Source organism: Scatophagus argus, chromosome 14, assembly GCF_020382885.2.
Source record: "Scatophagus argus isolate fScaArg1 chromosome 14, fScaArg1.pri, whole genome shotgun sequence".
Classification (NCBI taxonomy): domain Eukaryota; kingdom Metazoa; phylum Chordata; class Actinopteri; family Scatophagidae; genus Scatophagus; species Scatophagus argus.
The window spans coordinates 387,827-405,767 of record NC_058506.1 but is presented as its reverse complement, the minus strand read 5'-3'; the positions used below and the strand labels follow the sequence as shown (position 1 = coordinate 405,767).

General features: G+C 38.9%; 1 protein-coding gene across 4 annotated transcripts in view; it reads left to right on the top strand.

Moving 5' to 3' along the window:
- The window catches only part of hlcs (holocarboxylase synthetase (biotin-(proprionyl-CoA-carboxylase (ATP-hydrolysing)) ligase)), a 58,633-nt gene that overhangs the window by 18,421 nt on the left and 22,271 nt on the right, over positions 1-17,941 (top strand). For all 4 annotated transcript variants that reach the window (XM_046409994.1, XM_046409992.1, XM_046409995.1 and 1 more), the window contains one exon: positions 3,838-4,118. In XM_046409994.1, coding sequence (XP_046265950.1) covers positions 3,838-4,118 — 281 coding nt within the window. The remainder of the gene's footprint in view (positions 1-3,837; positions 4,119-17,941) is intronic.

The window sequence follows — 17,941 nt, the reverse complement described above, 5'->3', positions numbered from 1 at the left end:
AGAAGCCACTCCTCAATAAAATGCATATGAAAGCCTGGAGTTTGCCGAAAGACTCTTAGACCACGAGAAACAAAATTCACTGGTCTGATGAAACAAAGATTGAAGTCTTTGGCATGAATGACAAGCGTTCTGTCTGGAGGACACCAGGCACTGCTCATCACCTGGCCAATACAATTCCTACTGTGAAGCATGGTGGTGGTAGCATCATGCTATGGGGATATTTTCTGGCAGCAGGAACTGGGAGACTAGTAAGGGTTGAGGGAAAGATGACTACAGCAGTGTACAGAGACATCCTTGCTGACAACCTGCTCCAGAGTGCACTGAACCTCAGACTGGGGCAAAAGTTTATCTTCCAACAGGACAGCGACCCTAAGCATACATCCAACATCACAAAGGAGTGGCTTCGAGACACTCTGTGAATGTCCTTGAGTGGCCCAGCCAGAGGCCAGACTTGAACGCTATTTAGCATCTCTGGAGAGATCTGAAAATGGCTTTGCACTGACGCTCCCCATCCAACCTGATGGAGCTTGAGAGGTTCTGCATTAAAGAATGGGAGAAACGGCCCAAAAATAAGTGTGCCAGGGTTTTAGGATCATACTCAAAAATATTTGAGGCTATATATTATATATTGCTGCCAAAGGGGCTTCAACAAAGTGTTGATCACAGGGTGTGAATACTTACGTTCGTGTTATATTTTTGTTTTTTTATTTTTAATAAATTTGCAAAAAATTCAAGCAGACTTGTTTCACTTTGTCATTATGGGGTATTTTGTGTAGAATTTTGAGAGGAAAGAATGAATTTAATCCATTTTGGAATGAGACTAACATATAAAAATGTGCAAAAGGTGAAAAAAAATGGCAATTCCCTTTGTTTAGCACAGATGTGCGGTACAGCGAGCAGAAAAATTGGTTAGTGACTTATTAATTTGCCAAAGCCTATGTATGACAGCAAAAAATAATGTACTACATCAGTACATGGTTTGTACACATGGCATATACCATTCTTGCTATTGCTTACAACTTTGTTGGTGGTGTTTATGCTGATAAACAAGTTACTTTTGAATGCTCCAATGCAGCACACAGCCGTGTTTCATATTGTTGCATTTTTCCTGAGATGACAGATGTCATTATCCATTGTTTGTCCACTATCTCTGAGGAGTAGACCAGTCAGTTCCAGCCCAAATTACACTCTCTGAGAATACAATCATCATGGGTTGACCAAAACCATCTCGCAGTGAGGTCGACAGTGGTCATGTCAGAATTGCAGACAATTTGCGCTTTAATAGAATGAAAGCCTGTTCGATTGACATGAAAATATTCATGGAGGGCTTGGATATGAATGTAAATACCATCAGTATAAATGCATCCAACATCTAATTAGGTAGTCAAGGTTTTAAGACACTTGGACAAGACATCCAAAAGATTGTGATTTGATTCCATGTTAATATTATACTTGATGTTAACATCATATAGCCTTGAAAGAGTGACTTTGAGTGACTGGATAATAGCTGGAAACTGGATTCCAGCCAGTTGGCAGCCAGAGAGGCTTTGGCCTGGGAGTGGCATTTTTAGGTGTCTACTACTATAGATAAATATGCTAACACTCTGCTCCCCTGAGAATCAGAATCAGAATTCCTTTATTTATCCCTGGAGGGAAATTCTTGAAAGAATAAGAATAAATATAATAAATATATATAGAATAAATATAAACCCATTGTCGTCATTATCCATCATTCATTCATCCATCCATTTACTCATACACACATATGAAGTGACCACCAGATTGTTTTTATTAAAATGATGGATATTCTGCATGTGCAAAGAAATTTCTAAATGTATGTATATATAAGTATATATTTAGCAGGCTTACGGCAAGAGGGTCAATACTAAAAGGTGCCGTGAAAGTGACAGACTACAGCTCAGCACAATGTAGGTTCAGTTTTGGAAAATATTGTTCATTTTATCTTGAGGATGACAGTTGAAGATAGTCAAAGTAATACAAAGGAGAAAGAATAATTTAGGACTTGTTCAATGGTCTTATCCCTATGTGTAAAATATAAAACCCTCTTGTGTAACTGGTTAAAATCATTCTTCTCTGTGAAAGCTGATGCATTCAAGATTTTTAATTAAATGGAGATGCTCATACAACAACACCCTTCTGGGCTTATGCAAGATTTATAGAGCCCTTCTAGACATGTTTTAAGATGTAATAAATAATTTCCTTGGAAGAACAATTTGTATCCTATATTGTTTTTCCACAATAAAAGTTAAAAAGCTAGTCCACTCAAAAAACTCAAAAAAAAAAAAAAAAAATATCCAAAACCTACAAATATGTAATGTTTTTGGTTCAAAGTTATAATGCTGGACACAAGATGTCTTAAACTTCACTGAAAATACTTGTGTAATACTAGTGTATGTTCAATTAAACTGAGATTTAAAATGAGCATAGAGGGACCTCTCTTTAGCATGTTATATACATAGACTTTACATACATTTACTATTTGATAAGATAGGCCTTTATTAGTAAAGCACTGGGGAAATTCACTATACATAATTCTGTATAGTAAAGGTCCAAATCAGTTAGTAATAAGCAAAACATATTTTTGAAATTGTGTCAGTGCATGATCGTCCCAACAGTGAGATACACTATCACGTTCTACTTGACTAAAGAATATAATAGAATATTTATTAGGTGGATTGCTGGTGTGTACACACACCTTTTTTGTTAACTTGTGTTACAGTCCACAAGGAATTGTTCTTGTTTTTTTAGAACCTTTGACGTTATTGACGTCAACAATAGCAGAATTAATTTTGCGCTGTTTCTTAAGACTCAGACTGTTTTATCAGGAGTAGCATGGTCGTCGGAGTAGGTAGAGTGCATTTTGATTATGTATGTACTGAAGAACAACCACTAGAGGGAGTTGGAGCTGCAGGTTGAGATGCTATAAACAGAGCCCTGACTCATTTTCCAAACAGCTCTGTTCACATTCTCAAATTTACTCTCAAGTTCTCTACTGGAATGTATCAGTAAAGTTAGGGGTCCTTTGTTGGACGCAGTTCCTGGGACTTTAATTGAAAAAATAGTTTTAGAATAATATTAGTAGATGTACCAGTAGTATTGCAGTTGCTTTTGTCTTCATTGTTCCATATTTGGCCTAAGTTGTGACCTTTGACCCTGCTGCCCCCGCCACTTTGTCTCAACAAGCAGCAGACTGATGGAAATTGGGGGCTGCAGAATTGCTTCCAGATTGTTGTGAATTTTGAGGAGGACAGCTACTAGCTGTATACTTCAGGATGTGTGCAGAATGACTTCTTTGAGTATAACATGCTTGGATTGCTCCAGTAGCTTTATTTAGTCATAAAGACATGACGATGTTTTGGTCTTGAGTGGATCAGGCCCAAGTGGATGTCCAGTTTGAAGGATTTAAAGGAATTTATTGGCAGAAATGGAATATAAGATCTAATTATTTTCAGTAGTGTATAATCACTTGATACAAAGAATCGGTGTTCTCCTGTTACCATAGAATGAGCTCTTTTACATATAGAGAGCGAGTGGATTCTCTTCCACAGAGTCTACCATGTACCACTGCTGTAGTTTTACAGTACCTCATAACAAACAAACAAACACTGGTTCTAGATAGTGACTGTCACGTTCTCGTGGTCACTATACATGCTCTAGACACTATTATGAAATGTGTTATATCCAGTAACATGTTAGACAGAGAATACACATGTGGATTTGTTTGTAGGCATTGTTCCTCTGGGTATATGTATATATTTTATAAAAGAACCAACTGATGGTGTTATTGTCCTTCTGTGCTCCTCTGTCTCCACACAGGAGGCCAAGGCAAGCTTCCTGAATTGGTTGCAGACACATGCAGATCAAAATGGCTTTCTCACATTTCCTAAAGCCTCCCTCAGGATGGTGTCCTGGTCTGAGCTCCAGGATAGTCCTTTGCTGCCTGAGGGTTCTCTGGCACTGGTCACTGATTCTTCAGAGTCCCAGAGCTGGATGCACTTCAATATAGAGACCTACAGCAAGAACCTGAAGACCAGCCTACTGGGGCACACCCTGCTGTACGCTGAAGTTGTGACTTCTACCATGGATCTGTTAGGAGGGTAATATATGTTCATCTGAGTCTGTTAAATTAATTTCAAAATGTATCAGTTCAAGTAGTTTTTTCAATTTCAAAAATTAGTCAATTATCCTTCAGTCGCAAGAATTGATACTCACAGAAATCATATTTGTACACTTTTGGGTTGTTTGTTTTGCACCTCACATTTTCTTATTGATGAAGTTTTCAAGATTTATTGTCATTTATGGTTTTATTGTCTTTTCCATGTGTAAACACACAGAGACAAAATATGGTACTCTGGCTTGGTTTAGCATCAAAGATAATACTAGTAAAATAAAACAACAATAGCAATACAATAAATTAAAAAGAGATAATAAAACAAAAGTAAGGTAAGAAAGGTACATGTTGAGTGTTCATAGTACAGTGAAGCTTGGTGATGTACAGTTTATCAGTCTCATAGCATTTAGAAAAAAGCTGTTACGTAGTCTGGTGGTTTTAGCCCGGATGCTGTGTAGCCTTCTGCCTGATGGGAGGGGGACAAAGAGGCTGGGTGTGTGACATCTCTCATGATGCCAGAGGCTTTCTTAAAGCACTTGCTGGTGTAAATGTTATTGATGGTGGGGAGCCTGCAGCCGATGATTGTCTGGGCTGATTTAACCACATGCTGCAGTGTCTTTTTGTCTGCAACCATGCAGCTGCTATGCCATGTGCTGCGGGAGGTGAGGATACTCTCCACAGCACATTGGTAGAAGGAGGTCAGGACTAAGGGGCCCAGTCCTGCCTGTTTCAGCCTTGCAGGAAGTAGGAATGTTGGTTTGCCATCTTAATGATGCTGGTGGTGTTGTAGCTCCAAGTGAGGTTGTTTGCAATATGAACCCCTAGGTACTTGAAGCACATGACACCATGTCTTCCTTGATGCTGATGGGGAAGGGGAGGGGTGCATTTCCTGCGAAAGTCCAAAATCATCCCCTTTGTTTTGCTGGTGTTGATGCAAATTTTGTTGGCTTTGCACATGCCTCCTGTTCTCCCACTTCTCTGTGGTATGACAACTTATCAAGCCTACCGCTTCTGTCATCTGCAAATTTCACTATGTTATATTAGGACTATTTCAATGTGTAAAATTGTTAAACAGAGAAATTGAAGTGGGTGGAAAGTAAACAAGTAAATCATCAGACTGATTTGCCATTTAAAAGAGATGAGTTTTGAGACGTGTTTTGAAAGTGGGGAGGGAATCAATATTATGGAGGTCTATACATGGCTATGGAAGGATGATCAGTGATGAAACAAAGTGTTTTGCAATTCAGGATCTAATGAAAAGATAATTATTAGGGTTCTTGCTAAATAAAAATGTTGAATTTCATCACTCAATAAATTTAAAGTTGTTTATGAATGTGGCTCAGAGTAACACTTTAGAGACATCCATCTTTGTTAAAATAAATATTTCAGAATATTTTTACAGGGAGGATAAAGCAATTTTGGTAGTGTTTTTTATTGACACTGTGGTACACCCTGGTCAATATTTCACAATACAAGGCAAATGCAATACACAGTAACTCAACTAACTTAAAGTAATTTAACTACCCCTTATATTACTCACTTTTTGTGACTCGATACAGAAAAGAAATGCTATATTGAGGATGTGTGTGAAGCATCCCCATTGCAGGCTCAGGTCAGGTTTCAGGCTCTGTTCTTTCAGATTCAGCTTTATTGACCCAGCATATAAACACAAACAAGGAATGTGATTCTTTATTTGTTTCTCTCAATGAACTTACACACTAATAGACACACAGCGGTAGTCTACCACAAGCTCATTGGTTTTGATGATTGGTGAGATGATAGTCGTTATACCACGTGATATCTCTCCCTCTACTCCTCCTGTACTAACAATAGTGAAGACATGTTTCTCACTGGAATCGTACATGTCATTATTGTGAAACATTATATATATTCACTACACACTCTTAATATCTACTTCATAACTTGATGATTTTCCCAGTCAGTACCACTGAAATGCCCAGTGTCACTGCCAGCGGGATTTTATGTAATCAAGGTGAAATCAAGAAGCTTTTAAATCAGGTTCTTAGTGAGCTTCAGAGTAATGATAGCGACAATGATAGTGATATCACTATTGTTAATGATGGATTGAGCGAATTTTTATGAGAATCTGGAATATGAATGTTTGGTATTTAGACACCTCATCACTCCTTTACAATGCAACAACAAGCTCAGCACAACGGGGTGGATATTGACAAAAAAAAGCAAAGATAGGCAGAACCTGCAGCTGCGGGTAGAGTTGGGGGTTTTGATTAAAGGATTGAAGAAGCTTTATTTGTCATTACAGCTATGTATGTGCAGTACGTATAGCAATGAAACAGCATTCCTCCAGGATGCTACATTGTGCTACATAATAAACTGCACACAAGTTTAAAAATATAAAATAAAGAATAGAAATATAGAATAAAATTATATTAAAAAAATATGCACAGTTATGCCCAAGTACATACACAGTTAAACACAAAGAGGACAGACAAGACAGTGCTATACAACTAGACATTTGAGTGTGGTTGTCAAAGTGTGTGAAGTGCAGAGGTGTGTTTGTGTGGAGTGTATGTGTATGTCTGTGTCAGTTCCTGGGAGTTTAGGAGTCTGATGACCTGTGGAAGGAAACAGATTCAGATTCTAGTAGTGGTGGATTCCTTCTAGAGGGCAAGAGGGTGAAGAGTGTTTGAGGGATGTGTGGTGTCATCTACTGGAGCTGTTGTTGAGAGACCAAGCGAGGTTGAATATGCCAACAGGAACGGAGCAAGCTTGCAACTAAAGAGTGAGCAGAACAAGCACTCTGTTGAATGAGTAGACCAACAATTTAAACAATTTATGATGTCATGAGCACTTTGAAATGCTCATTCTATGAGCTATAAAACCTGTTTTTACCAAGGGACTGAAGGTGACACCAAACTAGTGAAGGAAAGAAAAGACAGGAATATAGCATAAAAATCTGAGAAAGAATTGAACATTTTCTTGGTTTGTGGATGTGTGTGTGGGTATATGTGTACCTGCTGGGGTTTGAGGGAAGACAGGCTGGAACTAATTTAATGCCTAAGTGACCTCACTGCAGCAAACGCAAGTTGCACCTAATAGACTTCTTTGTCTACATCCACACATGTTAGTAAAAATGGCTGTTGAGCTGGTCTATCAGGCAGCAGGTGGGAGCAATTAAAACTGTCATAAAGTTTGAAAAATGGATTGTGGAGCAGCACTGAGCTGATTGGAATAGACAACAGACATCGTTAAGGTTATACAAAAACTAAAGCAGGGTGAATGAGCAAGCCATATAACCCCAAACTTGTAGCTGCAGTTTGATTTCACTGATAATATTTGAGTTTCCAGATGTCCCTGAAGTAGCCTTGATTAATGTTATTTTGAAAGAATGCAACTATATACACACACATATATATGTATATATATATATGTATATATCTATATGTCTTTTTTTTCCCCTCTGGTGTGTGTATGTGTAAAGGCTTCAGAAGTTGCATGCAGTGATTGAACTCGGGGTCATCCTGGTGGCCTAGAGGTTAGGGGAAAAATAAAAGTACGCAAACAAGCTTTTTTTGTGTGTGAAAGCAGCAAGATGTTAGCAGGGCACAAAATAAACATACACGTATTGTAAGATGTCAAAATAAAATAAGTTTTACATTAGATAACATGAACCATGTCAATAAGGCATTATCTCACAACAACAAATTTGTGGCAGGTGAATTAAAAAAGGTTATTTGCTGAGTAAAGCCTAGAGATCTTTCTATCATCCGGCATAGCGTTTCACATATATTTTCTAGTAACTAAGATAGCCACCTTTTTATTACAATTATACATTCCTGAGGATGTTAATGGATATACCAGTCATATCATAATGATATAATCAGATCCAGCAAATAGTCAGACAGATGATGAAATTGAGATGAGTCAGTTGTTAGTCCTTTGAAATGACAGTGACAGGACTTTCCCTCTATCTGTAGAACAAATGAAGCACAGGGGAAGAGCACATAGGGAATTGGTTTAAAGACAAAGCAGGTCAGTGCTGCCAGAAATTGAGAACCTGATGAAAACGGGATCAGGCACTTAAGTGCAATGGCTTGAAGCTGAGGCTTAATGGCCAGCAGACTGTGTGTTTGTTCAGGATATTATTACTTTGTTTGACTGCAGCTGGCTAATACTAGCCAATAGTAAGACACAGAATAACATTCTCATAAGGTCACACCAAAATAAAATTCAGTGCTTTTTAGTTTGTGGCTTCACAGCCAGCAGCCCTTTCAACACAGTCCCTATCCCTATTATTATATATGCCAAGTAAATATCCATCCTACTCTGAGCCATCCATGTCCATTATAAACAGGGTGTTTCAGTGCAGTCTTTGGCAATTTCAGTGTCATTGGCTTCATGCATTGTTTGAGCAATAGTTTGTCATTTTGCAGATTGTGCTTATTGGCTTTCTAGAGGATAGTTAGAATAACAGAAGATTGATAATACACGTGCCAATTTAATACCAGTCTGTAGCCAGCAGCTGCTTAGCTTAGCATTAAGACTGGAAATTTAGCGACTGTGATCCAGATTGTGTCTGACAAAATCTTCATAATCATGTTACAGTGTTTTTGAATTTTTGTCAGGCCTAGTGGTACGCATTCACAAAATGAACAGATTAGGTGCATAGGTTGATATGTAGACATGATCAGCTTTGGCCAGATGTTGCAACAGGTGGTTTGCAAATTTTTGTTCGCTCTGTATTCAAGACTTTTAAAGTTATCAGAAGAAGAAAAAGCTTTAATAAGCTGCATTTTTGCACAGAAATAAGATTTGTAACCATGTAATATAGGTTAAGAAACACAAAATGTGTTATTTTGAATAGTAATATTTCATAGTAAAGCGTTATTTTCATTATTAATTCTTGCATTTTAAAACATTTTTTGCCCTGGTGGGGGTTCCCATACAAACCTTGTGGTGCGCTGTGTTTGTGGACTGTGTCTTGGCCCTGCACAGTAATCTTGGAAGGTGTCTTCTGATTTCCTAGCAACTGCTCTTCCTGGTGGGTTTTTTTCCCAGAAATATCCTGTTATATTCATCATGGTAATTTATTGTAGTACTAATGATCTCAGGCTTGGGATCCTGGGTACACTATGATGATCCTGAGTGAAGCAAAGTATTTGAGGATAAAAGGGTATTGCGGGGGGCCTGGTGTTACACATTTGTGAAATCTTTGTCAGTCTTTTATTTTTTCTAAAATAATAGATCTCAGTTTGGTTAGGCTGGGTATCAAATCTCAGTAATTACTAGTGCCAACCAAATTGTGTGAATAACAACATCAGAAATTGTCGAGAAATGTGAGTCTTAAATGTCTTTCTTGATCGCTTGATTTCTAATTTAAATCAAAACTTTACAATATTTTATTTAGGCAAAGTGTTTGTGTGGCTACTTGTATTATGGCACTTTTTAATTATTTAGAACTTTTACCCATTAAAAAAAATTAAATAGTATTTCTCCAATTAAGGTATCTAAAACAGAAAAACAACATGGGGTGCACTTGGTCTGCAGCGTTTAGCTGGGTGTGTGTCAGAGAACATCCCCATGATTGCCAGAACCCAAGGTTGCCCCGCAGAACATTGCATTGTAAGCAGATGATTAATGTCACTCACTTTACCTGTCAGTGGTATTAATGTTGTGGCTGATCGGTGTATAGTATGTTTACATTTTCATCACTGATCAATCTGTACAATAGTTTTAGATTAACTGCCCGAAAATTATTGAAATTGCTCTTCACAAGTCCAAGATGTGTGCCTTCAACACATTTTAAAGTACTTGTCTTGTCCAAACAACAGTCTAAATCTGTATAAACTATGGTCAGATATTCAGTTTGCAGTAGTGTAAAATTTAAGACATAATTTGTAGAATATTTCATTAGCTATTTGTGTACACATAATTCAAAGTTGGCTGTTCGTATGGGTCAAGAGTGCAGGGAAAGCAATGGTGGTCAAGTTAGCTAGACAGTAAATAAGAGAGTAGCCCTTAGTGCAAACGAAGTACTGAATCAGAGCAATAAAACATAATTTTCTGATTGTGGCACAGCAGCTACCACACACTTCTAGAGGGTCATGACTGATGAGTAAGAGGTATTACTTTTGTGTATGAGTGTGTGTTTGTTGTTTTTCTAGGAAATTGCAAACTGCGTAGTATTTAGTAGCACAATAGTCATGGTTAACAGTATGGAAGTGTTTATTTGTGAAAAGGTTGGGGAAAAGTCTGTAGAGTTTTTCTAACACCACTTGGCTGGTCCAGAGAGCATAATGATTCTTTTCCTGCTCTGCTGAACTTGATCCTCACGCCTGGAGCAACACCTATTTGTTGACTTTTTCTTGTGAGAGCTTCAGACTCAGACATGAAAACCCAAGGGCCCTTTTACTTTTGTGCCCCACGGCCTTCCCTTCCATTTATTTTCCCCTTAAGGAGCTGGATAAAGTAAGAGAAGTAGAAATGGATGGAATTTCTCCCTGTGCTTTTGGTCATACAAATTCAGTTTTTCATGTGCATGTGGAAGGTGTTTTTGGCATTTACCCAGTGTTTTTAAACAACTGTAAATTAATTTAATTATAACACTGCAACTTCTGTTACTAGGAGTAACATAAACAAAATACTGTATATCAGCTGCAGTCTAACACCTTCATACTATGGAAATTTGAATAGGAAAACAACCTTAACAAGAGACTCCTTTACTCAACGCTGTTCCAGTTGTTGGAGACATGCCCTGGTAATGACTGTTTGTTTTGTTAAGCAATACAGTATCTAAAATGACACTATAAAATTAGAGTCCTGTTTCCTGTAAAAAAAAAAAAAAAAAAATACAAACCGCAGGATTGTATTTTTCACAGGATTCTTCATACCTGTGGCAATAGTTCCGACCATAAAATTCAGATTGGCCCAAGTGACCTTGCATGTTCCACCTGCAATTATACAAGATTGTAAGCAGATGCCTAAACGTACTCATTTCTTATTCTGGGGAACATATGGTGCAGTGTTTGACTTAAACTTTTTTTTGCTTTTACAGTGGAGGGTTATGTTATACACCAGTGCCCTCAGGCCATGAGGTCCCATGCATGATCCGAAGTGTAAAGACTTCACTAACTTGTCAGCAAGCAGTTTAATCTGCTTAAATGCACATAATGCATGCTTGCCGTCATCAGTCACATTGTTTCAAATTTTGAGAGGTGCACATCAGTTCTGTGCGTCGGCCCTCAAGGTATATTCACATTACATTGGAAGGGAGACACTGCACTATAAGGAGGAGCTCACCACACTTCAGTGTGTATTTGTAACAAATCTGGCTGCAGACACAGACACTACACACAGACACACACTACAGTGGTGACCAATGGTTTGCTGCGCTAACAAGCGTTCAGCGTACACATACACAACATATACAAGAATGGAGGTCATATGCAAAAAAAAAAAAAAAAAAAAAGATTTTTGACAATATATACTTTCTTTATGTGCTTGAAGCTGTTTTTTTTCTAGATAACACTTAATACAAACACACCTAATGCAGTTACATTACAAGACCTTGAATATACCATGATTGTTTAGATTACCAGACATGTCTGGTAGGACATTCTTAATGCAAGAGAGATGAAAGATCATTTCACATCTCATTTCACCTGACGTCCACTTGTCTCACCTTAGCTATAGTGGTAATAGTGGTAACTTAATTTTTTTAGCTAATGGGACTAAAGGTGTGGTTAACACTGGATCCTACTGCAGGACTCGTGAATACTTGGACACCAGTCCAAAAAACTGTTCAGTATAATCACATCCAAAAAAGCATCACAGTGAAGTAAATTGTTACTAATTCTTTTTACTTAAAACGTGAACTGAAGTCAATGTTAACTTTTAAAATTCTGAAATGTATCATTTATGACATCACTGCAAAGCCATATGAACTCTGTGGGTGTGTACATACTGTCCCCCAGTATGGCTGTTAAGTGGCTTTGTTGTTAACTGCAAAACCTCAATAAGAGGAAGAGACTTCCTTTGCCTAATAAAACAGAAACTGTACATTTTAAGGTGTGTGGAATCCTACTGCACAATTGTGTGTTGTTGTCTAGAACCTTTACCAAAGTAGGTAGACCTATTGCTGACAAGCAGTCCTGATAGCAAGGTCATTCATTGGTGCCTCAGCTGCCACATGGTAACAGTGCAGCCCTGTCTCTCTGATCACTTCCAGTAGTGCTATTTGGAAATGATCATTTCTGCTGTCCCTCAGTAAACAGGATTAGCTCAATTAATCACATTTACAGATTACTTTGGACTTATTGATCATCCCTTTAATGCTGCTGAATGATCAATGCAAACACGCTTATGCAAGCCCAATCCTGTTTGAAAAATTAGCATTGATGGCAGAAATAATCTTTTAATCTGAGATATTTTAATCTTTGAAATGAGAAGGGTTGGTGGGGGGGTGATATGGGAGATAAAGGCTTTCAGAAAAATCACATTTTAACCGCCCTATGTTAGGAAATGCAGTGGTAGAATCTGTTTAATTCAGTCTGTACTGAAATAATAGCTTTGCATTTGTCAGTGAGTCTAACTCATGTTTATTTCTAATTCTAAATTAACAGTTGCCATGCTGTTGGAAAGTGTCTTGAAATGGTGTCTTTGAAGAATGAAAGCAACAGATTCATGCCTTGGGTGGGTGAGATGCCTGCTTCAGCAGAGACACCACCCTTTTTTTTGGTTTTTAGTGTCATTTGCCTGCTTTGTTGCTGTGTGAGTCTAAGTGCATGTGAAATATGATACTGTGCCTGTAGCTTGTAATCACAGGTCTTCTTCCACCATTTTTTCTCATAGATGACAGCTTGTGAGGGTTTTTCCTGCCAAACTGCTGTATCTGGAAGGGTGGCTTAGTTATCCCCTAAAACAATGAGTCCTGAGTAGGGATTTAGAGGCCCATACTCTTTCTCATGATCACAATGTCTCCTCTGTCTGTCAAATTTGCTACTTTGTAAATTTTTGTTTGGGCTTGCTGGAATGAGTTGATGAGTTGATGTTGATGACCATCTGCCTTGACCGGCTGGGTTGTGAGAGTGAGAGAGACAGGACACATAGACAGAGATGCAGTATTGTAGTATTGGAACAATAAAAACAATATTAACAATGATAATAATGATAGTAGTAGTAGTAATATAGAATTATGACAGATGGTAATAACAGTAGTTGGTGTGGACCACAGCGGGAGGTCCAAATTCAATCTAAGGGAAACCTGTGTAATTAGAAAGCACAAAGACTCCGGGGAAGAAGTAGTGACATGCATTAATGGGACATAACTATGTATGGAAAGAAAAATTAGAGGAGGAGAGAGAAGCTCAGTGTATCACAGGAGATCCCCTAGCACAGGGGTCAGCAACCTTTAGCATTAAAAGAGTCATGTAGCCCGTTTCCTACCAAATTAAAACCCATGCGGAGCCGCAAAACCTATTTGACCACTAAACTGAAGGTAGCACCACATAGGCCTCTATAGTTTCCTTAAACTTATGCTTTATATATGAGAACTATAGTGTGTTACTTTTATGAAATCAATAAACATTAAACAGAAAACGTTTGAGAATTTTTACAAACTTAAAAGAAGCCTGCCTGCACCGACATTGTAAAAATCACACAGTTGTAGCATATTAGCTTTAATTAATAAGGAAAAACAAAAAATGACAGTTTATATGTATTAAGATAAGATAAGATGAACTTTATTGATCCCGTAGTGGGGAACTTCACTTGCTGTGGCCGCTCAGAAGAACAGAAAAAGAGTGCGAAACGCAGAAAGTGTGCAAAAACAGTTACAAAATTACCTCAATGAGGACAGAAGAGTTCACATACCTGCATAACAGTGCTATTTGCTCAATATCACTGACATCTTTTGATTCATCACAGGCGATTGAGTACGCTGGGGACGAATTAATGTCCGTAGTTTGTTGACTGGTGATGTTTGCTGCCATTTTAATGGTCCTGTCCTTGAAGGTCTTTGCAGAGAGAGGCATATCTCTAATTTTCTGAATAATTTCACTCTTGTTTTTGAAGTCTGAGAATAGATGTTCTGATATCTTAATGAACAATTTTTTTATATAGTCTCCATCAGTGAATGGCTTGATGGAGACTTGAATTCGTAGAGTTCATCCACTTTTTGAAAATAGTTTTGCTATTATCAGCTCTCCACAGTAGTTCTGAAATTGCACTTCTTCGCTCATCTCCAGCTGGGTATTTCTCAGTGAAGGCGGTGTGCTTCGTTTGATTTTTTGGTTGTTTTCTCACCACATATGAAACATTCTGCTAAACCAGTTTTGTGAGCAGTAAAAGCAAACGAATCTGTCCATGAGGCATTAAATGATCTATTTTTGTCTGAAAGTTTTCTCTTAGATATGTCCATTGCTAGCTTACCGGGGGCCAAAATAAGTCACTTATTTGGTGGCAACAGGTGTCACAAACAGGACCTAATGAACAAAGGTGAAATTGTAAAATTGAAACGGTTAAATTGTTGCCAAAACTGTCCATTGCAAAGATCAGATCAATGATCCACTACCTGCATCGACAGAAAACAGCAGAGAAAAGTGTGCAAAAAGTATAGCTGTAACTTTTTTTTTTTTTTTTTTTTTTTTAAATATTATTTATTAACTCCATTAATTAAAAAAATATCTAGGTCTTCCTACCAGCCAGTCAAAACTAAAGAAGCCTCTTGGATGTCTTGAAATGTCTTAAAAAAATCTGTGATCTATGTGGATGTATGTCTGCACAAACTTAGCAGATTTTAGATTTTGTGGCCTCAACTCCTGCAGCCTCAGTTGGTTACCTGTTCTATTTTAGTCATAGGATACTGTGGGAAGGAGAATCCTACTGTTTCAAAGGTTTTTTATAAAAATGCGTTCTTATTGGTGGATCAGATACACACTGAATTCGACAAGGAATCATAAAACCGTTAACTCATCATGTAGTATCAGGGAAAAAATAGGCTGTGTCACCTGGACCCATCAATAGCGTGTTTAATGAGTCCCTGATGCAAAATCAAGATTAGTAATGTATTCACTGTAAATATTACTGAATGACATACAGCACGGGCTAAACTTCCTTAGTGAAAAAGTTCTCAATATTTACTCACAATTTTGTCACACTTCAGGGATCAGGAGTGCCATGCTAGCATGCATAGATGGCATCTTGAAAACTCTAGCAGCTGATTTAAGCTAAAAATGTCAGATCAAGCAGTACCCCTTACTGATCAATGCATCAGACTGTACTTCAGTCTTGTACATACTTAAACTATTTCTAAAAAGCTGGGTGACTCAGTAATTAACAACTACAGGCTGAAATGGCTGTTTGCAAGCAACTCAACATTTTTCTGGTGAAAAGCAATTCCTTTAATGCTTTAGTCTTGATTTCAGCCACACCACAGCATTGAGCCTACACTTGTTAAAGTGTTAACCAACATTTATCCGAGTAATGAAAATTTCAGTTGTGGTATTCCCGGATCTGGATGCTGCATTTACACAGTTGACCAGAAGATACTGCTTGACAGACTAGAAAAGCATCTGAGATTTCCTTGCACTGTATTATGTTTGTTCAAATCATACTTACAAGATAGGAACTCCTTTGTGTCAATTGACTGTCATGAATATTTGGCTTTAGAGTTCATCGTAGCACAGAGATGGCATTGGTCAAAGTCACAAATGACCTTCTATTGGCAGCAGACACGGGACTAATCTCTCTCCTTGTACTGTTAGACCTTAGTGCTGCATTTGACACCATTGACCATTCTATCTTATTACACAGACTACAACACTAAATTGGCATTGAAGGAACTGCATTAAGCTGGTTTCAGTCATATTCATCAGATTGGTCTAAGTTTGTTCATGTTAATGATACATTGTCCATACTCACAAAAATTAGTCATGGATTTTTCCCCAAGGTTCTTTCCTCGGGCCGGTACTATTCACCCTTTATATGCTCCCCATCTGTGATATTATTACGAAACACTCCAAACATTTTCATTGTTGTGCAGATGACACATAATGAAACCAGATGAAAAAATATCAGCTTGCCAAACTTCAGGCATGTCTTAAAGACTGCATGACTTGAGCTAACTCAGTCACCACTTTTAAATCTCTTTTAAAACATCATCGTATCTGTATTGTAGTTTATAATTTAACAGTAAATTTTTTGGTATTGTATGTTTTGCACTGGCTGAACTGTAGGCCTCTGGGTCACTAGACCTGAAGACAACATCTCTGGCTTTGAGCAGAAGGGGAGCCTCCCTGATCATCTGATTGGGGAAAGTTTTGATCTGTCTAATATAGAAATACAACTAAACAATAATAATATCAGTCAGTGTCAAGCTGTACCACAGCAGGAGGTCCGGCCGTGATCCATGGGAAACTGCAAGATGAGAAAGCACAAAGACTCAGAGGAAGAAGTCAAGTAACATGTATGAATGCGTGTGCAGGAGGAGAGGGAGAGAGAAGCTCACTGCATCATGGGAGATTCCCTGGTAGTCTAAGCACATAGCAGAATAACTAGAGGTTAGTCTGGGCCAGCCCTAACTATAAGCTTTAAGGAAAGTTTGAAGTCCGCTCTTAAACCTAGAAAGGGTGTCTGCTTCCTGGACCTAAACTGGGAGATTGTTCCACAGTAGAGGAGACTCTAGGAACCACAAGTAATCCTGTATCCCGGGAGTGTAGAGTTCTAGTTCTAAATTCAAGGATTCAAGGATTCAAGGAGCTTTATTGTCATTTCACACACGTAGAACATGAGTGGAACGAAATTAGTTTCCCCGGTCCCAGTATAAGCCCAATTGCCTAACAATAATAAATATAAATATACACAACGCTATATAATATAAAAACAGGGGAATATAAGAGAAAACAGTAGATGATATAAACACCAGTGTAAACAGTATAAACAGTAGTGCAAATGGCTGACAGGGTAGTGCAAAATGACCGTAGTGCAATGGAACATGAGTAGTTTGAGTTCTGTGCAAATGCTGCATTGTGCAATAGAGTTTGGCAGCAGGGGCTACAGAGGACCTCCAGAGTTCAACAGTCTCACAGCTTCTGGGAAGAAGCTGTTCCTCAGTCTGGTGGTCCTGCTCTTGATGCTCCGCAGCCTCCTGCCTGAGGGAAGAGGGGCAAATAGTTTGTGTGAGGGGTGGGTGGGGTCCTTCATGATGCAGGAGGCCCTTTTCCTGCACCTGGAGGTGTAAATGTCTGTGGTGGTGGATAGGCTGTGTCCCACAGTCTTTTGTGGAGCTTTCACCACCCTCTGCAGAGCTTTTTTCTCTGCTGCAGAGCAGCTGCCGTGCCACACAGTGATGCAGGAGCACAGGACGCTCTCCACCACACATCTGTAGAAGGATGTCAGGACCGAACTCCCCAGTCCGGCACGCCTCAGCCTCCTGAGGAAGTAGAGGCGCTGATGTGCCTTCCTGATGAGGCAGGAAGTGTTGTTGCTCCAGGTGAGGTCGTCCGTTATGTGGACACCCAGGTACCTGAAACTGGAGACCACTTCCACCGCTGTCCCTCCGATGTACAGGAGAGGAAGGGGGAGATGTCTGCCCCTTCTGAAGTCCACGATCATCTCCTTGGTCTTTTTCACGTTGATGCAGAGGTTGTTCTCTCTGCACCAACCCTCCAGGCGTTCCACCTCCTGCCTGTAGTCGGCCTCGTCGCTGTTGGCGATGCGTCCAACCACAGCTGTATCATCCGCAAACTTCACGATGAGGCAGCTCGGGTGTTGCGCTGAGCAGTCGTGTGTTAGCAGGGTGAACAGGAGGGGGCTCAGCACTGGGGAGAG